Source organism: Manacus candei, unplaced genomic scaffold (assembly GCF_025592945.1).
Source record: "Manacus candei isolate 608988 ecotype Guabito, Panama unplaced genomic scaffold, ASM2559294v1 h1tg000005l, whole genome shotgun sequence".
Classification (NCBI taxonomy): domain Eukaryota; kingdom Metazoa; phylum Chordata; class Aves; order Passeriformes; family Pipridae; genus Manacus; species Manacus candei.
In genome coordinates, this window is record NW_026138053.1 from 598,969 (window position 1) to 621,046 (window position 22,078).

At 51.4% G+C, this 22,078-nt stretch overlaps 1 protein-coding gene across 17 annotated transcripts in view; it reads left to right on the forward strand.

Annotated features, from left to right (window-relative positions):
* Positions 1 to 22,078, forward strand: part of PTPRF (protein tyrosine phosphatase receptor type F) — a 376,048-nt gene that overhangs the window by 334,418 nt on the left and 19,552 nt on the right. For 13 of the 17 annotated variants that reach the window (XM_051796949.1, XM_051797006.1, XM_051796940.1 and 10 more), the window contains 5 exons: positions 2,895 to 3,107; positions 6,143 to 6,297; positions 9,001 to 9,116; positions 11,887 to 11,919; positions 14,814 to 14,911. In XM_051796949.1, coding sequence (XP_051652909.1) covers positions 2,895 to 3,107; positions 6,143 to 6,297; positions 9,001 to 9,116; positions 11,887 to 11,919; positions 14,814 to 14,911 — 615 coding nt within the window. The remainder of the gene's footprint in view (positions 1 to 2,894; positions 3,108 to 6,142; positions 6,298 to 9,000; positions 9,117 to 11,886; positions 11,920 to 14,813; positions 14,912 to 22,078) is intronic. The other 4 variants (XM_051797024.1, XM_051797033.1, XM_051797053.1 and 1 more) reach the window with 1 other exon arrangement.

Consider the following 22,078-nt stretch of genomic DNA (forward strand, 5'->3'; position numbering starts at 1 on the left):
CACACTTTCCCCAGGCCTCCTGGCAGCAGCATGGATGCAGTGACACAGGTGCAGGCTGCACATCAGAGGTGGGAGCTGTGGGATGGGTGTCCCTTCGGCCTTTCTTGGCTGGTGACAGCATTTGGGAAGGGGGCTGGAGTCAACCAAAGGAGGAGCCACCTCCCAAAATGTGCTCCCTTATGAGACCACACTTGAGTGTCTCAGAGCTCTGATAAGGACAGATCCTGTCTCAGGTCAGACAGTCATTGCAGCCTCTCTCAGCTGGAACAACCATGCTGATTTTGCAAACAAGCTAGGAGAGAAAGGTTTTGATTTCAGTTTATTAAGCTGTTTTCTCAGGAAGCTTTTCCCTCTCTGGGTAGGACCTAAGATAAAGAGTTCACTCTAGTATCTAACAGAACCTGCAGAGGTCCCTTCACGCTTGCTCGTTAAAGACTTTCAGTGTTCACCAGCCCATTGCCCCAAGATGCAGCTTGTTCTCTGCAGGAGTGCTCCAACACCAGTAGCATGGAATGTGTGCAGGAGTCAGGAAGGGTTTTATGGGCTCTTTCTTCCCCACACACACCATCAGCCCCAAAGCAAAAAGGAAAAATTCCACAAAATCACACACAGAAAGATCCATTAAGAGAACAAAGTTGCAAGCTTGAAGTACTCAGAAGTGACAAACTGTGAGGAGCTGTAAGTCAACCCTTATCTTTATTTGAATGATTACAGTCTTTTCTGAGAGGTCTGGGCTCACAATGTGTATTGGTGGATCTGTTCTGCACATGAAGCACAACTGTGTGGTGGAGAAGCATCATCCCCCAAGTCTCCTACATCTTTTCATTGCAAGTTTACCAACATCACAGATGTCACAAGAAATAGAAGACCAAGATGAGAAAGGATGGTTTGGTTTTGAGCTTTAGGTGTTTGAAAGCTATCAAGACATCTTGTTCCTATCTGTCTCATCCAGCCTCAGGCAAATGATCTAAATTTTCATTAGAAGCCACTGTCTTGCATGTTGTGATTTTTTTGAGTGCTCAGTTTGAGATCCTGGAACCTCATTTGCAAAGCCTAAGCATCCCCAGCTGCAGAGAAAGTCAATAGCTGGAGACAATCAGTGCTATAAAGATAATACTGAGTTTTCTTTAAAAACAAAACAAGCTGATGTCTTTTCAATTTGACATTCAGAATTGTTGGACATTTTTTACATTAATGCCTCTGCGTCTCTGTATGTGTAAAATTAGGATAATCACTTTCATCTCACCTCATATGGGTGTTTGGAAGATAAGATCGTTAATGTTTGTGAAGCACTTGTAATATTATAGTGATCAGCACCACAGAAAAGCCCATGAGGAAATTATTAATTTTGTCTTCAGAGCTGAATTTGAATAGTAAGCAATAAACAAGGCCTCAAGCTGCATAATGCAAAGAAGAAAACAAAATGTGGAATATCTGCCCTTTGATTAAGCACTGTCTGTCCTGTGTATTGAACAAAGCAGGGGACTTAGAGAAAAGATAGTCTGTGACCATGCAGTCAAGGCTGGAGCATAACACACGTACACAAGGCAGCTGAATTAATTTTGCACAGGCAGTATTAATTTTCTAATTTTTCAGAATCTGAACTTTGCAAGCCTAGCAGTCTTTTGATGCAGTCTTTTGCTGTGTGATACAAGTGTAAGTGGCAGAAGCCTCCAGCAACCTCAGTCACGACTGGAGCCCTGTGGCTTCATGCCCTTGCATGTAGAGCTGTGCTTTCTGCCCCAAAGAGCTCAGCTGTAATCTCAGCCAGATACAAGAGATGGGTGTAGGGAGCAAACTCCACACTCCAAAGACTATCCTTCTGCCTTTTCCCCCTGCAGTTACAGGGACACTTATGTAACTGAGATTTCTCCGTTCTTTTTTTTTTCTTCTTTTCCTTTTTTTCTTTTTTTTTGGTGATATTGTAATGACAAGCCATAGCTTTCCAAAATTACTCTAACATGAGTATTGCTAAGAGAGCATGGATGGTCTGTCCGTGGCAAAGTGTAAGGGGCTTCTTACTTTCTTACCCAGCTTTTCCTTTTCAGAGAGTGAGCTCAGCTCAGCAGTGTGGCTCTGTGTGCACATCACTCTCCCCAGCCCTCTGATGTTCCCCATCTGCCCTGACAGTATTGCACTGATACGTTTCTGTGTGAAATGTATTTCATGCCTCCTTTTTCAGTTTGAATTAGAATTTCTCTTCCAAACTTGATATTAATTTTCATTCATTGCAAAAAAAAGACCTTTAAACATCTGAGAATCTTCTTAGCAGTGCAATTGAATTTCTGTGTGTTTATATCCTTTTCCATGAATTTGTGACTATGAAATTTGCCGGTTTTACTCTGAACATCCCGTGAAATCTGTTACCATTCTTTGTGATTTACACAAAGCTCTGCCTGCAGCACAGCAGCAGGTGAGATACCAAGGCACTGACAGAAGGGAAAGACACGGCAAATGTCACTTTTTCCCTGTACATCAGCATCAGCTGTAATTCACATCCAGCATCCGTAGACAGTGTGATTTGCTGTCCAGACCAATATTTGGGCCACAGAATGTGGCCTGGATCCCTCGCAGCCCATTAACTCGAGGGGACAGTCACAGCCAGGCTGTTTCAGCCCTAACATTCACCATGTCAGCTTTCCAGGACTCAGGATTCTTCTAAAGCTGCGGTCCTGGCAGAGGTGCTTGCAGTGAGGGTCTGCAGACAGATGCTCCAGCAATGCCTAAATGGATAACATGTGCCTCTGGTTTCTTAGTACCACCACATCCAAATCAAACCCAGTATCTTCTCCTCCCTTCCTCCCCTCCTGCTGAGTCCTTCAGCCAGTAAGATGACAGTGTAAGGCGGTGTCACGCTGGGCGAAGCAATAGTGATGCACCTTGTTTGTCCCCAGTTGCTGGAGGCCATAAACCAGGGGAGTCAGAGCAGGCGCCAGCGACGCCAGGCAGACAGACTCAAGCCCTACATTGCTGCTCAAGTGGATGTGCTGCCCGAGACCTTCACCCTGGGGGACGAGAAGAACTACAAAGGTTTCTACAACAAGCCTCTGTCTCAAGACCTGAGCTATCGCTGCTTCGTGCTGGCCTCACTGGAGGATGGGGACACGGTAAGGACTTTCTGTGGGGCGTGGGCACAGCCTGTCCCAGCAGAGCTGAGGTGGGCTCAGTGCAGGCAGGGGGAGCAACTGCTGCGAGCTGAGGATCCTGTGGGAGTTAACTTGATAGATGGTGTAAAGGGCACGTGTGTTCTACATAACAGATGAGAGTGGAGGGCAGTGTGTCAACACACACATTCTGCACAAGCTCAGTTGTGGCTTGCTGGGCTGTGCTCAGAGCAGAGCCTGACACATGGTTGAGATGGGATGGGTCCTCATTCTGCTTTGGTCCAAGTAAGTGACTGTGGAAGACAGCCCGTGAAATCTTACCCTGCACAGCACCTGCTGAGACTGCAGTGAACAGGATGTTCCCCCTGCAAACCTGCCCTCACAGGCCCTTCTCTGCCCAGAACCTCACCTCCCAGATGACATCTGCCCTAGCAAACCTGCCTCCCATCGCAGTGGGTCATCAGCAGGGCAAAGGTGCATGCTTGCCTTCTGTGTAGGCATTCCTGCTCCTGCATCTCTCCTTGCCAAAGGCTGGAAGCTGCTGCCAAGCACACGGGGCCTGGGCACGTGAGTGGGAAGGGAGTAGCTGATGCAATGAGCAGGGAGCAGCACAGCAAGACCTGTGCATCACTGTCCAGCTGTAAACACAGAGGGCAGGAGTGGTGGTGGCAGCAGTGTGTAAATAATGGAAATAATAGAGATGCACAGAATCCTTTGGTCAGCTTCCAAGCCGTGGCTTCCGTCCTCAGCCTCATTTGCTTGTAATGGCTCATTAAGGCTGGTCGAGTTCTTCATTAGTCATCCAGCTCACGTGTTCTCCTGGCAAGATGTGTACACTGGTGAGGGAAGGAAAGTCACAGATTAGCAACAAGGTAAGGCAGAGGCCTTAAGATGAGCTATCCTGACAACCCCTGTCAAGAAGAGATGACCTTAACTAGTTGATCCCAACTATAATCATCATCTCCTCACTAGCATAGATCTGCCACAGCCCTCCAATGAACCATTAGGCAGCAGTTATTATACTGCTCCTACAAATCTCCTATATACCCTGCTCCTGCAGACCACCTTTCTGCATCCCCTGCTGCATCACATCCATTTTCATTTGGAGTATGAGGCATTCTGTCCAAGCTGTGCACTGTCTCCCCCACCCAGCTCCTCTGAAATTGCTTGCTGTGTCTCTAGTGTCAGCAGGCGAGCATAACATTGCCATTCTTCAAAGGCAAAGGGAAGTGTGGTTGAAACACCATTTCTGGGAGCAGGGACACCTGCACCTCTCAGTCTGCCTTTGGAAATGCCACTCAGGTAACAGTCCTTCTGATCTCTTTTGCTTCTGTCTTCTCTTGGAAGGAGACACCTCCTAAGTGTGTCTGCAAAAATATGAATTATGAATGTTTGCCCCTTGCACAAAGCTTTGGAGGTGGCCACACGTGTTACCTTGCTGCACAGGTCAAGATGCTCCTTCCCTCCCCTCCACCAATGCACCCTGACCTTTCTGGGCTGTCACAGGCAAAGCCTTCGTGTCTTCCTCGCAGAGGAGCCACTTGCCCACGCAAAGGGGAGCCTCAGGCCTGCTGCCCCATCCTCTCGACACCAGTACAACATTTTCTTGTCCCTGCCGTGCTCAGAGCTGCACCTGACTCCCTGCCCTGTTGTTTGAATTGGACAACGGGGTGTGGGAACGTGCGAATGGGTTGCAGTGATCCTGTGCAGACTTCCTCTAGGAACAGGACTAAACCAAGAGCTGGCAGCTTATTTCACAGGCATTGAAAGAGGGCCTTGTAGTTTTACAGACAAAGTGGCAGCCACCCCCCATGGCTTCTCCCCCAGACAGTGGCTTCTCTGCTGATAAGTCTGAGGAGAGCAGCTAGGATGGCTGCACTAGTGTGGGCTGCCAGAAGGATGTCCCAGATAAGAGTATTTTCTGTACTCCACACGTTTGAAATCAGGCTGGCTGGGATCAAGGGCACCTGTGAGAGTAGATCAAGATGAGCATTTGTGGGACACCAGCACACTTGATTTTTCCCTTTCTTCTCCTCACGTATGTGCAGATATGAATTGCAGGTTTAAACTTCGACCTTAAAGCAGGAGATTTATAGATCCACAGGAACTTCTTCAATGATGTAAACTTTCTATGGCAGGAGCAGAATGTTTCTGGCTCCTTAATGCCAGGCAGCAGGTGCTACTCAAAAGCCACAGGCACGGAACTGATACAGCTCTGGCCCTCTCTAATAGATGGAAAGGATTTCTTTTTGCAGCATTTAACCCTTCTGACCCACCAGCACTGAGCTGTGAAGGTACAACACTGCTCCACAAGCCTTAGCAACAGCAGCAGAACAAGGTGCCAGTGTCATTTTTCTGCAGGAAGGGTTTGGGTCTCTTGTTAATTCCGTCTTGCAAGTGGGACTAGAAAACTGTCCCTTCAGGTTATAAATCACGGGGCTGCCAGATTCCAGAAGTCTCTGGAAAGGAACCTGTAAGAATGAGCCTCTTTCTAAGGTCTGTTTATCAGCGACATCAGTTCTGTCATTTCATTCCTTTAAGAAAACTGCCTAGCCCAGCAGGGGTTTTCCTAATATAGCCTTGTCCTGGAGAGATGTGTTGATATCAGCACAGCAGGTATTATAAACCACTTAGGAATCATCAGCCAGCCCCATTGTGCAATTGGTTGGGATTCAAAACCTTGTGATTTGGCTCTGAGAAAATCCAGGGATGGCAAGTGGCTCTTAGCTGGGCTGCTCTAGTTTGGCACCTCCAGGTTGGGTCTGCCAGCCACAAAGTTGATGGCACTGGGAACATTTCACACATGGGGAGTTGCTGGCACTGAGAATGTTTCACACCAGGAAGAAACTGTTGAAACAGCATGACCTTTGCTGACGCCAAGAGAGAGAGTATCTCATGGTATGTTGCTGGGGTTTGAGAAGCACGACCATTCCTGCAAGCCAAAGGCAAGGGCAAACTCCTGCATTTCAGGGATGTAGCTGTTGCTTTAGCATAATGGATGCTTGCTTTTCTCTCCCTCTTCTGCCTGTGCTGTTTAGAAGAGATATGCAGCCAGCCCCTACTCGGATGAGATTGTGATGGAAGTGGCTTCAGCAAAGCAGCAAGATGAACCAGAGATGCTCTGGGTGATGGGACCTGTCCTGGCCGTGATATTAATCATCATCATTGTCATTGCTATACTCCTCTTCAAAAGGTGAGATCCAGTCCAGGACATAGCACTTACGGCATGAGGGCTAGAGGTGCTGGCACCTTCAAGACCTTCCTTGTAATCTTCACATAGGGGGTGCTCTGATAGGCAATCCTTGGTGGTCATGGGGAGGAGGAAGGTCTCTACCTGGCACAGCAGAAGGCTGTTTTATAAAGAGAGCAGAAGAGCTGGAAGGGCTGGGTATGCAGAGGGTAGTTAATAGCCCCAGGACACAGAACTGCTGTGGATTCTGGAAACATGAGCAGTGCAACAGAGGAGAGCAGCTTTGTCCCTAAAGCTAGTCTGACTGCTCTCTGGTCACACAGCTTGGATTGGCAGCCTTGGGAACTTCTCTAGTACTGGTTTTCTGTGGAAATTACCTGCTTGATCTCTGGCAGGTGCCCCCACTCCCGTGAATTTTGACTGAGGAACTTGATCTTGGTGGTGAGAACAGGACACGGATGTGACAGGCTAGAATCAGAGTGGAGCTCTCTTTTGGAGGCCTCTCAGTCCTGACTGCTGGATCAGAACCATCCACACACTGTGCTCCCTTTAGAGGCAAACACCTGCTTTTGCCTAGCGGAGCAAAGTTGTAACTGTAGTGTGAGATGACTGTTAGTCCTCCAGAGGAGCCACAGGTTGCATTTGCATGTGTTTACATAGCCTGTTCAGTTACAGTGGGTCATTCCCTCCCTACCAGCTCAGCTCTAAGGTTCTGCTCCTCCTGGGCTCTCTATTTACATATGTATCTCTAGCTGGGGAGGGGAGATGGCTTTGTTGTCTGATTAAATGGAGCTCTGCTGTGCATGTGCAGTCAATGCCTTTCTGTGTCAGTGATCATCTCTTTTCTTCTGTTCCTGCTTTTCCCTGGATCTAGTAAGCAAGAAAGGTATGAATCCATTTTATTTTCTTGTTTTGCTAAAATATCAAGTCTGTTTCCTTTTTTAAAAATCAAGCCCGAAGCTACTAAGGGGCTTCTTTGTTTTTGGGAGTATGGAGCATGCCAGCACTAGATGTTTACAAAGACTTTGTTTCCTCAAAGATATCAGCCTCCTAGCAGTTGTCAGCCTCTTACAGCTCTCAGGGAGAAGTTCCAAAGTAAAGACTTCCCAGATTGTTTTTACAATTAAATTAAAAATAACAAAAGATATGGCAACACCAGCAGTTAAAGGGGTTCCTTTGTTTTCTCGGTCACTTCAGACTGAGAGCTGTTCCATCAAGAATGCAGGTGTATTCTTGCAGTCTCTAATGAGGATGCTTTGAGGCAGTACCAGGGAACTGTAAGAAATAGCAGGTTTGGTGGTCTTTAATGAGAGAAGATGGCTCCAGGAGGGATTTCTCTACCAGGGCCTCATGGAAGATATTCCCACCTTGGCTTAGCTTAGCACGATGAAGCACCAGCCTGCGGTGCCCAGACCTGACATTTATGTCCCAGCTGCATCCTAGCCCATGGGCAGCAGCATATCCCCTTCCAGTACCATATCCCCTTCCAGCACCACCTGCATGCTCAGGGTAGTGCTGTGGGTTTGGCTCTCCAACCTCTCTTTGGAGGCATTTTCCCCCAAAGATATCTGTATGTCATATTGACAATGGCAGATCTACAATGGGAATGAATGGAAGCTGAGCATCAGTGGATAGCTTGGGATCTGGAGAATGGTTTAGCAGTTGCCCTGACTAGGCTAATGAGAGAGAGACAAACTTTAATTACGTGCTGTGCCCATTCCCAGGAAAAACTGGCCCACTTTGCTCAAGGGCTCAGGGACTGGTACCCAGTAGCACATCGCACATCCTGCTGTGCTCTTGATAGGAGAAACACTGATTTATTTGTTTGTCAAGTATTTCCCTTTCTTACTGTCAATGCTCTCAGTCTTTCAGCTCTTTTGTCTCAGTCTAGGCAGCTGGAAGGCTTCTGAGATGTTGAGATGCCTCAGAGCAGTGTAAGACTCTTCTGTATGTTGACTGTGTCAGGGTCAGCACAGACTCAGAAGAGAGTACTGCTGTCCTGCCCAACATCCCTCTCCACTGCTTAGGTATATCCACCATATTTTTAATCTACAGCAAGAAGTGGGACTTGAACATTCGCTAGAAACCCTTCTTGCAGTATTAGATTTTCCTTAATATTCACTTGTCCACTTTTTGATTGGATCTGTCCCTGCTTTGCCTGTGAATTCCAGCAAGAGCCTGAGGTGGTGGCATCGCTCTAGGCATAAATATAGCATGAAGAGACAACATTGTATTTTATTGTTCCATTAATACACGCCTTGGGTGCCTTCAACCATTCAAGACATGTATTAATGGCCCAATAAAACACACCCTGAAGAGCCTTTACACTATTATATTATAGCATTCTGTATTTAAATATTTCTAATACTTGAAAAAAAATTTTATTATATCCTTCCACTACAGGAAATAGTTCCTAGAGACAGTAAGAGGAAACAACATCTGCATTTTCTCTAATAAATATTATGCAGAATACCACATTTCAAAGTGCCTCACTAATCAAACATCTGACATTGCTTACATATGATCTTTCCTGTTTCATAGATGGGAAATTGGAGGCACAGAGGATGATGTGACTTGCCCAGAGCCCCAGGGAGCCTGGGATGGAGCTGAGTATCTGGGACACAGGGACCCAGACTCCTTCCCAGGATGGTTCATGCCAGTCTCTGCCAGAGCTCACCTGCTTGTTTCTACCCTCTCTGTCCATAGGAAAAGGGCACACTCCCCCTCTTCCAAGGACGAGCACTCCATTGGCCTGAAGGACTCGCTCTTGGCCCACTCCTCTGACCCAGTTGAGATGAGGCGACTCAACTACCAGACTCCAGGTAAGGAGCAGCTCACACTCTTGCATCCTGCCTCCTCCAGTTCCCCTTTGCCACATCGCCACGCCAGAGGTGGAGTTACAGTCCTTCCCACCCTCCAGCAGCTCCACAGTCACAGTGGCACAGAGGGAGCTTTAGACCAAGGATGTCCAGGTGTCTGCTGTGTGGGGTGCAAATCCTCCCTGGCCCTGTTGCTGCAAGGCTGGGGAGCCTGGATGTGGCCAGCCTGTTGTGTGGTGTGTGTCAGACATTCCGTGAAGCTCACTGCAGTCGTCCTGAGCCGGGAGGAGCCTCCACGCAGTTGGGAGTGCCCATACCTGCAGTGGTCCCGGGTACTGCGCTGGCTTGGCCTGGGCTGGGGTTCAGTGCCGAGCACCACTGCTGCAGTGCTGGCCACATGGGCTGCATCTGGGGGAATCAGGAGGTACAGAGCCCTCCTACTGCTGAGGGTGTCCCAGCAGCTTCATCCTGGCATCTTTGGCGTACTGACTCTCCTGGTCTGCTCGGCTGAGGGTGAAGAGAAGAGCTATGTGCAAACTACATTGCTCCCCAGCCAGTGATGTGGCCCAGTGAAGGGCACTGCTGGTCAGGGTGGTCTCAGTGCGGAGGATGATAGTTCAGCCATTCTCTACCTGCTGCTTTCACTGGCCTGGGGTGCCTCAGGCTGTAGCTGGTTTGCCAGCCAGTGGAGGCAACTGTACTTCACACTGCAGAAAGGTCTTGTGCTGCTGCTTTGTGCCTGCACATCTCTGATGGCACCGAAAGCACAGTACCTGTCATTGTAGTGATCAGAGACAGGCTCGCCCTGACTTGTTCAGAGCCTTTCAGAGAGTCCAAGTCCTAGATGAACTGAGGGAGCACCTGGGCTTTTGTGATGGAGGGAGCAGTTCAGCAGTAAATGAGGCACATACAGCTCTCTTCTAACTTGCAGCTCCTCCTGGTCTGTAACCTACTTTCCTTTTCCTCCTGCTGCTCATTCATCTAAGAGCTTTCATCTAACAGGAGAGTTTTGGAGGGACCATTTCCTGATGTAAAACTGCTGTGTCTGGCAGTGGGGGCAAGAGGAGCCTTTCCTGTTGCCACTCACAGCAGTCTGACTCACATCTGGGGTGAGCTTCACCAGCACATCATCTTCTATGACCAGGCAGCTGTCAGAGGTCCCTAGTTAGTGCATCTCCCAGGCAGGACTGATGGCACATCTCAGGGATGGGAGGCAGCAGCAGCCTGGCAGTTGCCAGCAGAGCTGGCACGTTAATTGGCCACAGCACAGGCCAGTGTGGTATTGCAGCACGGGAGGAAAGTGCTGTGGGGAGAAAGGAAGGCACCTGTGCCAGAGGAGGAGCATCTCAACAGGCACATCACTGGGAGCAGCACTAAGGAGGGGGTCACACACAGTCAGCAACAGCGTGCAGCTTCCTGAGGAGGAGCACAGTCTTGAACAGGGCTACTCCAGGACGGTTATGCACGGGGACAGGCCTCTGTGACATGTCTCCACATGGGAACAAGAGCCATCTTTGCTGTGTGCTCGTGGTTTGCATTGCACAGAGGATTGTGACAGGTCAGGCTCATGTCTGCTCCTGTCTCCAGTAAGATTGGGGTGTTTGCAACAAGGACATCCCTTGCTAGAGGGTTAAGAGTTGCCATCAGAGAGAAGAGGGGTCTGGGAAATTTTCTTTTCCCGTCTGTGCCTAAGGATAAGCCAAAGATGCTGGCTCATTTGGTGAGTTGGCAGAGCTCTCTGGAGAGGCAAAAACAAGCCACAGTGCCCAGTTCACTTGAGACAGCAGCAGGGACCTGGGACACTGCCAGACAATGCTCCTCCACCATGACACAGCACTGTGTCCTCCTCCCCTTCTCCCCCCTGCATCACTTGTGAGTCTCTGAGGGGCAGAAGTGGGTGTTGTGCAGTTAGAAGTCACTGTTCCAGCTCCTGATGAGCTTGTCCTCATTAATGAGGTGCATGAAAACCACCAAGCCCAGTGGGTCTATGCTGTTGCCCCTGTCACCCGCCGGAGGTTGAGGCAGTGCTGTGCGGATGCACTGACAAGAGGTGCTGGCCACCAGCCCTGGTAGCTCCCTGCTGGAGCGTGCTGAGCAGGGAAAACTTGTTTAATGCATAATTAATTGGGCTACTGTTATTAAATATTAAGCTTTCTCGGTTTTGTGGTTCCTACTTCAGACAAGGGTTTTCCCCCCCGTTGGCTTGCCTGTACTAACGTACTGCTGTGCCAAGTCACTGAGAGGATCCAGGACCAGGCAGTGTCCCAATACACCATGAAATGAGGCTGAGTTGTGCTGCTGATGAGCTGCGAGCGAGCTGGAGGCTCAGGGACGCTGAGCAGAGGTTGCTGGGGCTGAGTGCAGTCGTTGTGGCTTCCAGCCAGCACAGATGCCACCTGTACCTGCCATCCCCTGGCCCTTGCTGGGTCCCCGGGGCACAGGGCTGTGGCCAGTGGTGTGCAGCTAGAAGTGTAGCTCTTGGTGTCACATGAAGACCTGTGTGTTCACTCCCCTGCAAGTAGCTCCAGCTCCATGTGTTTGCCATTGGGGGATGGCACTGGCCAGAGCCAACAGCCCAGTGTGCAACAGCCAGCTGGAGAGCAGGCCCCTGGGCCAGGCAGTCGGTCCTGTGCAGGAGGGAGGCTCCCAGTGCTGTGGCAGATGGTGCTTTCCTTTGCATCTTCATCTCTTTGTCTTTCCGTTTCTGAACCTCTGCGATGATGACTAAAAGCTAATGGGATTTCTGTTCTTGCCCCATTTCTTTTCTTTGCAGGTGCCAGTGTCGCCTGTTGCCCGAATATCTCAAGTTAGTTTTAACTCCTGTTTTTATCTTATGACACCTTTTGCTTTTTCTTTCACTTTCTCTCTCGTCTCTGTAATTTTTGTTTCAATGTCATGAAGGTCACCCTCACCTACAGCAGACTGTAAAATGGCAGCGATTTCACTTTCTGACATGATGTGTTGGGGCCAGGCTCGGTACTGCTCACATGGCACTGCAGCAGCTCACCTCAGCACGGTGCAGAAGGGAAGGCCCAGAGTGCTGGGCTGCCAGGAGGCTTCTGCAGCAGCCCATTGCCTGCTCCCATGCCACCTGCCCCCTCAGAGTAGTGTGCCAGGCTCTGCCGTGGCATCAAACCTGCAGCTGGCCCTGGGTGGGGACAGAGAACCTTGGCCCTTCTGGAGGGGGTGACCAGCTAGGAACCCCAAATGGACAAATCTAAGGGTGCTCTTCAGCCCAGTGGCTGAACACACTCTCGTCCTGCCTTGGGCAAACTGGTTTCCCTAGGCTGGCTGGGTTGCTGTGTCATAGAGTTAGGCAGAACACAAGCCAAGGGACACTGATCATCTCTGAACTGCTGTGCAGTTGTTCTCCTTGGCTGTGTTGGCACCGGATTCCAAGGCACAGAGCAGAGGGACTTACTGCTCTAGAAGGTTGGATGGAGTAGTGCCAGCCTGTGGGTGTCACTGCCCCTTTAATGCTTGTCTTCTGAGCTTCAAGTTCACCCTCAAACAACCATGAAAGCGTAGCCTCCCTGCTGCTGGAGGTACAAGACATCTGTGTGCAAACAGGAATGGGGGAAGTATGTGGGATAAATACTTCCCCCAGGAGCAGAGCCAAGGGCTTTGCAGTCTGTGGCCCTGCAGGCATTGTGAGACCTCCGAGCCCTTCTAGCCTGGTGGAGAGCTTACTGTCCTCTTGCCAGAGCAATTGGGAGAGCATGTGGAAGTCCTGGCAAAGTGTACAAATCTCCTCCATCTTGCCCTGCAGTGGCAGTGACAGTTGGTTTAGGTTCACCATAATGGGATTCCAACCACCTCTTTCTCCCCATCTGCCCTTGCAGCTCTTTTGTTGCTGCAACACAGCCTTGGCCAGGAAAACTACAAGTTTGAAGAGACCCCATTGTATTTCTCAGTTGAGATGAGGGTCTGGCAGCTCTGCTGTGGTCTGTGCCATACTTTGTACATAACCACGTTGGGATAAGCACATACTGTGGTTATGTTCCAGTCTCTTTCTTCTTCCAGCCCCACACTTCTGCCTTGGCCCCACACTGTTCTCGTCATTCAGTTGTTCAGTAGCAGCTCTGCAAAGGCTGCCCCTGAGCTACACACTCAGAGCTCTGTCACCACCAATCTTTGTGGGCCTGCTCAGCCACCTCGGGGATCCTGGTGGGTGAAGTGGCAAGCAGAAGACCATATGCAGAAGGACCTCAGCACAAGGCAGAAGATATTACCTTCTCCATCTGTCCATGTGTTCTCAGGCCATCCGTGGATAGCTCTGCACTGTCAAGTGATGGCAGGATGAGTGTGTGTTAGATCGGGTCTTGCCTGTGTACAGATGTCAGGTGCTTTATGCAGAGGTCTGAGGTGTAACACTTCCATGTTATCACCTCCTGACTTGTCACCACTGTGTCAAATGCCTGTACCCAGCCTGGGGACTGCTCCATCACCTCAGTGGCCCATCACTGCCATCTGCGGTGGCATTCAGTCTCCTGAGAGATTGAAAAGCTCCTGGCTGTGCTCCAGCCTTTCTCCCTGAGTGTGAGTCAACAGCTTCAGCCTATTAATAATCATTATTACCCATGTGGGGTTTCTGGGAAACCCACAGAGCAGCCGATGGAGTCACGAGTCTTGGGATTTGGATGAGATGTTTCACAACCACGTTCCTGCCAGTTCAGCATCTCAGCATCAGAGAAGGAGGTTGTGATGGTTGAGCCCTGAATCCCAGGGCTCTAGTAGGGCTCCTCCCAATCCCACATGCAAACCACCACAGTGGTGTGGCATCTGTGGGATCCCCTCCTCTAGGCCTTTCCCCTGAGCAGGGCTTCGGCTGTGCCCAGGATGAGCCATCCTGCTTTAGACAGGGCAAGACTTCTGCCATGGGCTGAGCTGCACGCAAGCTCACAGCAGCCTCCTAAAGGCTGCTGGAGGACACGTCACTGCACATGGTGCCTTGCACGAGCCAGCCCAGAGGAGCTGAATTTTGGGCCCTGGAGCTGGCTCTGCCTCTGGAGCATCACTGAAAAACACTTGAGTTATACATCTGCAGGCAGAGCTGCTCCTCAGCTCTCAGAATGTTACACAGTGTCCAACAGGGGAGCAGCCATTGCTCCTCCACGGGGCCCTTCTCATCTTTCCCTAGCTCCCTGGGGACTGGGGCAGCATCTCCCTACCCAAAAAGCTGTGCACACGCACTGCAGAGGTTTCGTCTGGAGCAGGTCTGGGCGAGTTTCTTTTTGGCTAATGCCATTGTTAGGGCTAAGCAAGAGGATCAGCCTCAGCCCTTGGCAGTGAGAGCACCAGAGGATCGGTGTGTTCAACTTCAACCCATGTGGGAGCCCGGGAAGGGCAGTGACAGCGTATCCTTGGGCTGTTCCTGCCAGGGGCTGTCCCGAGCCCCTGCCCGCTGCGTGGCCTGCTCTGTGTGCCCGGTGGCTGTACTGTCCTGGCTTGCTCACCCGGTCATGCACATTCTGCACATCACCTTTCTGTTCTGTTCACCGAACCGTGTGCTCTGACAGTGTGTGCCGCATGCCATGTGCTCTCGTCGACCTCCCATCCATCCTGCCCAGCGCTTCACATAGTCACACGTGTCCGCCTCGCGCCCACTCTTTGGGTTTGCTGTGCACATGCCATTGTTGAGCCTTCCTTGGCCATGCAGAGCCATAACCTCTCCCTCCTCCCTCCTTGTCTCACTTGCAGGCATGCGTGACCACCCCCCCATCCCTGTGAGCGACCTCGCCGACAACATCGACCGGCTGAAGGCCAACGATGGGCTGAAGTTCTCCCAGGAGTATGAGGTGAGCGTGGGAGCGGGACGGGCTGCGGGGCAGAGTGATGCTGGCCAGGACCCCCAGCGGAGAGGGCTTGATGAAAGCTGAGCTGTGCCTCCCCTGCAGCAGCACCGCTTGGGCAGGCCCCATGCCAGCCCTGGGAGCCTGCCAGCTCTCCCTGCCAGCCCCAGAGCGGTGGGAACTCGCCTCGAGCAGTTGTAGCATGGCTGGTACAGGGAAAAGGCCTTGCAGCAGAATGCACAGCAGCCTGCCATGCTCCCACCGTGGTTACAGCCTTAGAAGTGAATGGACAGCCTGCCTGCGCTGTCGCTGATTACTTTGTTCTGCTGTGTGAGGGCTGCCCTCCATCCAGGTTGGCTGAGGTATTTCAGTCCACAGCATCCTGTGCCCCTTCACGTCTATCTGCATTCAAAGCTTTGCTCTCTGCGCCATCCTCTGATGCCAGTGAATATGCATTTGAGTTTTCATTCCTGCTTCCCCTTCTAATCTCCCCCTGAACACTGTTGGACTGTGCTGGCATTACCCTGTGCCATTCAGCATCTCTGCCACCAGAAACTCTGCTAATGTCCCACTGCCCTGGAGTAGTCCCAGTTCCCCTCCCTGCACAGAGCTCTCTCTGCCCTACAGCCCTGAGCTGCAAATTCACCTACATTGCTGAATCATGCTCCCACCCTGGTCCATATCTCTGGTGGAGCCCCTGGGTAGGTACTGTATGCACCCACCACTGATGCTGCCTTTGCTCACACGCACAGGCACGCACTGGGCATTTGGTGAATCCCTCCATCCTGCACTGCACCTCTCCCAGCCCATCCCTGTCCTCCCCAGAGAACAACTTGCCAAGGGGGTGCACACATGGAGGGGAAGTGGCTGGCCTGCGTGAGGGCTGCCTTGCATTTCTAGGCGCTCTCCAGGCTGCGTGATTGGGTTGAAACTGTGTAAAACTGTGAAAAGATCCTCTGCCGCCATGAGAGCAGCAATGGCAGGATGATGTTTTTCTGTGCTTACATGCAGGACCCTCTTGAGCTGCAGGAGACTTGTAAATAAACCCCCACTACTATTAAAGAGGGAATAAATTTAGGAAGTGTTCTTTGCATGTCTTATCACTTCTGTTTGAATTGTTATCTGCCTGTGCCTGTGGCCTCCCCTTCCTGCACCATACCTACACTGATCCATGAGATGAGATCAGAACATTTGCCCATGAGGTAGGATTATATATGCCAGGAAAGGGAAAGCAGATGTTGAGAAGGCAAGGGACCAATTCCAGCTAGTTCAAAGGGTGTGCTGTGTGTATCCGAGGAAGGCAGAGAGCTCTTTTTTGCTTTGGGATGCCAAGATGAGGGCTTTGGCATCCCTCTGCATTCAGCTGTCTGAACGAGAGAGATGAGCTACAGCATTGCATTGCAACTTGGGAGTTGTTTAAAGGAATAATGTGCTTGCCTTTCAGCTACCTGTGTGTTCATGTATGTCCTGCCAGTGGTGCCAAGGTGTTCAGTCATATCTCTCTGCCTTGGGCTTTTTGTTTCCAGTCCAGCTGAAACGTTAAGCAGGGCTGTCCACAGGCAGGCTGTGGCTCTGCTGCACGGTGTGGATTTGGCAGGATCTGTTGTCTGTGCACTCCCATCCTCACACTAGGCCTGTGCTCATTAGAGCCTGCAGTGTAATACTGAGCTGTGGGAACTGTTTTGGAAAAAATGAGCATTAAGTAAATTCTCTTAGCTGCTTTCATGAGCCTCTCTCTTCTCATTTCTCTTTCTTTAGAATATCATGGCTGGTTGAGAGCACCAATCAGTTGTACTTCTCATGTTGAAGCAGCTATTAAGTAGCTGATTGTTGCATGTAATTTTTTTCCCCTGGATTCTACTGTGTTTGACTCCTCATCAGCTGGAAATTACTGAACATGACAGGCTCATGCAGTGTTTGACACTAGGATGGACCCCAAAGCAGAAGGGGTTGCCCCTTGTTGGCATGTGGGGATCGATACGATCATTTCCCCTTTGAAATAAGAAGAATCCTGGACTGAGTTTGCAGAGAATAGCAGCTGCCTGTGCAGGATTGCTGCAGCAGTGGGTCTGCTCTCATCCTGGTCCCTGTGTGCGTGGGCAGAGCAACAGCTCCCTTTGGGGCCTGCAATGGGAGGGCTGGAGGGCAGGATGGGCACAGCATGTGCTGCTGAGTAAGGGAATCTGCAGAGTGGATGCGGAAATAGCTGAGGTGGGAGGGGAACAGGCTGTGCAGCCCCGTGGGAGCCCGAGACAGGAACCACACTTCGGCACATACTGTGCATTTCCAGTAAGTGGTGATACAGTCCCTGGGACTGTGTGAGCCGCAGACCTTGCACAGAGCTGAGTGGTGACCCAGCACTTAGAGAGATGGAAGCCCTGACCCTGTTCCCCATGGCATGGTAGTGCTGCTGGACTGGGCCTAGCACAGCTGAGCAGGGAGACCCAAGGGAGGAAGGCATTGCAGGTGAACCCCCAAGGCCCATTTGCTGTTTGACTGTGCTTCGGAATAGTTGAATTTTAAGTGTTTTTTGCAAAGTAGCCTGTCAGCCTAACATCTCCATGGGGTGCAGGACTGTTTATAGATGGCTCATGTTCCAGGAGCGGTGGCACCACAGGCAGAGAGCAAATATTTAACAGCACTTTTAACCACTGAGGCCAGCTGGCCCAGAGCCATCAGTCTGGCACTTGCCTTAGTTGTGCAAGCAATAGCAGGGTAGCCTAGACACAGGTGACACAAAACAAGACCTGTCAGCACCTCCCCGCACGCCTGGGAAGGGAGCACAGAAGGGTGGCAGAGATTTCTCACAGCTATCTGACCTCCATTCCCACAGGTCAGAGAACAAATAATATTGCTCACACCGGTTTGCCACCCTGCGTGGCTGAGCAGCCCGTGTGACAAAGCCATCGCAGAGCAAGCCGTGTGCTGGCTGCAGACAGAGCAGGTTCAGGAGCTGCGGGCCAGCCCTCTCCCCTGGTGCCCGGGAACCATCCCAGCTGGACCTGCTGGTACCCCTGGTGTGACAGGAGAGGCTGAACTGCAGGTGCTGGGAGCTGAGCCGGCTGCAGACACAGTTAACTGCTGCCAGCTGCTCTGGTGTGGGGCAGAGCACAGCCCCTCCATGCTCCCCGGGCATGCGGCAGCTGGGGAGCAGGGCACGAGGGTCTGGCAGCAGCTTCTGGCCTGGCTGCACCAGGATAGTATTTCATTTTTAGTGTACACTGGGAGCTACAATGAATTTACAGTGAGGGACTAATGGAATTAAGTAGAAGGGAGGCTGAGCCCCATGACCGTGGACCTGCGGGCGGTGGCAGGCGCTGTCGCTGTGTTGGAGCTCCTCCTGTGGGCACCTTCCCACGCTGCAGCCTGTGCACGGGGGGTAGGCTCCTGCCCTCGGATGGTGCAGGAATACCTGCACTGGAACAAACAGGTGTGCACACACACACACTGTGTCACACACTGCAGCTGTGGGATCCAGCAGGCTGAGTGCTGGTGTCCCTTTTGGTGCTGTTAGCAAACACAGGACTAGCTGGCTCCAGCCAGCACTAGTTCCAGCCTGCTCCCTTGTGGCTGCTGCTGTTTCTGGGCTAGGTCCTGCATCACTTTTCCAGGGGAAAATTTTTTCCTTACATCCGAACTGCAGCTTTTGCCCCTCATGCCCAGTCCCTTTGGCATGTCCGTCCAGTGCAAGGCCCCTGGGAGCAAAGCGGGCTGTAGGTGATGAGAACCTGACAGTGTGGCACTGCCCAGCACATTAGTTCTTGGTAATCTTTAGGTCATGTATGAGATTTGACCGTGCTCCTGCTTCCCGGTGTAGTGGGGAGGCTGCAGACCCTTCCTCGCAGTTTTCCAAGGAGACAAACACTGCTGGCCTGCCCAAACCCTGTGTTCACTTGCGTTTTCCTTAAAGCCACTGTGGACATTGCATCTCCCTTGCCTGTAGTCCTGGCAAGGCAGCTTAGATGGTGGCAGAGGTGCTTGGGTCCCTGGAGCCACTGAACCCAGGAGGTGCTGGACCTGGGGTCCAGATAGCACCCAGGGAGCCGCTCGTTGTGGGTTTAATGGGCTGGTCGGGAAGCTGCCTCACGCAGCACTCACGTTCCGGTAATAAGAATAATAAGGCTGAAGCGCTGCCAGCCATTGATTCAGAAGCACATTATGTCCTCATTTGAGACGCAGCAGAGATTGACAGTGGTCAATGCTTGTGCTAATGTGGTTGATTTCACAGGAGGCCGGGAAGCACTCACTGCCTGAGCACCTTCCCACCCCCCCGTGCCCTTGTGCAGCCACCTGAGCTGCTGAGCAGCGTGGGGTCACGGCTGCCCAGCTCCTTGGCTGCCACAGGCAGGGCCAGCCGTGCTGCCACGGGGGTCTGCCTGCCCGGGCTGCCCCAGGGGTCTGCCTGCCCGGGCTGCCCATGCCTGCCAGCAGTGTAGACAACAGCAGGGACTTGGCATATGGAGGGATTTTGGAGCTGCACTGGGGAAGGGGAGCAACAAACCCAAGGTGGACTGTATCTGAGAGATAAACTGGCACCCAGGAATGTTTTCAAGGCATTTGCAGAGTGCTCTCGAGTCTGTCGAGGGAAGAGCCTTTTTCCAATCCTGTTTCAATGGTCTGACTCTGTCTTTATGGCATTAGCAGCAGGAATCCCTGAACTACTTTGGAGAGATTGCTCTTTGCACTTCCATGCTGGGAAGGAGGAGTTTCACTAATTGGGCTTTTTCTTAATTTGCACTTGCTGTCTTACAGCATCTCCCCTGTCACTTTAAAGCAAAGTAAAACTAAAAGTCATGGGGCTTTTAAGTTTGTTCCTGGCTCATTTCCTTCCAATTTCCTAGCCCTTCTGCTTTCTAGGAAGAATGAGTTGAAAGTGTTACTCTGATCAAGTTTTGGGATGAAGCAGTCATTCCCATGAGCCCCAGAAAGGAACGAGAGCAGATTCCCAGAGCCCAAGCAGTTGTGGAGCAAGGTGGGGAGACGAGGCAGTGCTGCCACAGTCAGGGGCTGCAGAGCATTGTACAGAGATGGGACAAGACTTGCCAACCACCACTCCATGTGAGGGTTCCAACTGCTCTCCAAGCAGCCCATCATGCTCCAGTTTATTTACTCATTTGTTTGCCTTAAAGGGGGGAACAGGTGTACATTAATTCATCATCAGAGTTTAAATTAAATCATTTTACTTCTAAATGAGTCAATAATTTGCAGGAGTATTTAATTAGAGCCTCTTTGCACTCAGGTGCTCTATTACTTCTGACTTTCTCACCTGTTCGCCCTCTTAAGAGGCTGATGATGATTAGACCATTTCTGCACATCCTCATTGCACATCAAAGCAATTAACCCTAATGGCAACCCCTTGATGCTCCTCCTTGGTTCTGGGGGCTCTTGGCAGCCTTGTGCCCCACCCCCCAGGAAATAACTCTTTCTTCTGCTGTGGCAGGACATGGACTTGCAGTGCAAAGCACACTGCCCCGCACAGCTCGGTCGCCCTGCAGCCGTGTGGCAGTGATGTGCGGTGTAGATTGCACACCAGCAACTGCACTGAGCTCTGCCTGCCTCTGCTGAGGGGGAGGACTTGCTCCAGCACCCACCTGTGCCCACTGAGAGTGTTCACAGGGCGCACTTAGGGCTGGTGCTTTCTTGGGTTGCTTCTCCATAGCAACAAGATGCTCACTGATGCCTTCAGGGCCAGTCTTAGCCCCTCCGCCAGGTAGTCAGTTCTCTGCATGGGCTGTCTGTGCAGACTAAGGCCACCTTTTTGAAAAATAAGTATTATTTATGTCTCTAATAGGCATTGGTGGGTCCATCTCTTCCTCCTCAGTTTGTCTTATTTGTGCTTCTCCTTCAGTGTGCTATGGATTGACCAGGCTGGTATCAAAACCCCTCTCACTTATCTCTACTCCAAACTGAAAAGTCCTTACACGTTATATTCCTCTTATTTTTTCATACCTTTGATCATTTCTGCACAGCCCTTCTGCAGTTCAGTCTCACCCTTAGATGGGCAGCAGTCTTCCCTGCCACACAGCTGAGAGGAGAGCATCCAAAGAGCTGAACCAGTGAGCAGCCTATCCTGAAAACAAAATACAGGTGCCTGGATGAAGTGCCCCAGAACGCCATAAGCTGTGCTGGGATGTCTCTGTACCTGGGCAGAGGAGTTTGCAGAGGCTGTGGCAGCCAGGCCAGTGGGTTTCCAGCCAGAAGCAGTGCTTGCAGCCTCCACTCTCACCATCCCTGCTGCCGTGCCTCTGAGCGCAGCAGCTGCCTACTTATTACACTGATAATAGAAAATTACAGGTTTTCTGTAGGAAATGTCTATTTACATCCTACATTTCCCAAACTGCCTATTAGCATCGCTGTGATGTCACATCCTCCTGCGTGTTTTCGTCAGCGCTGGCCCCTGTGCCTGCAGGCAGCCTGCTGCTGCCGCGGGGAGGGCTGGCAGCACGGGCCATGCGTGGGGACAGACAGACAGACAGACAGACAGCTGCCACCTGGCACAGCACTGGCCCCTGGTGCCACAGATCCCTCAGGGCTGCTGCAGCAATGCAGGCAGTGCCTGTGCTCTGTGCCCAAGCCAGTATCCACACCCAGTGCTGGTTGCTTGGGAAGGGCCTGCTCCACAGCTGAGGAGCGTGGGGGACAGCAGTGGATGTCACCTTGTGCACAGCCGATGGTTGGTGGGACTGAGCAGAGGGACCATGAGGGCTGTCCACGTCGGCCCAGTCAGGGAGCTGTGCTTCTCGACTCAGCCTTTTGCTCACAGCTGATCCAGAGCTGACAGACAGGCATTTCACTGCCTAAGAAACCTCCTGACACAGCTCTCTGCCGGGCGATGAACACGGATGCCTGCAGAGAGCACAGCGTGCTGTGCTTCCCCTGGCCTCTTTACCCAGCGTTCATGTCTCTGGGCCAGCAAAGTTTTGGGAACTCTGAGTTGGAGCCTAATTTTAATGTTTTGGCAGTGTTGGTAATTTCAGGGGAAAGGGGTTCATGGGATGACTGTCCTGCTACTGTCCTGTAGCTGTTTGCCCCCAGCTTGCCCAGGGCTGTGAGTGCCGAACAAGTCCCTACGTGAGGCAGCTGTCCGGGTGCCTCACGAGTCTCTCAGACAACAAAACCACCCCATCTCCAAGGGGTGCTTTAGGCATGGTCCTTGTTCACCTTGTTTTGTGC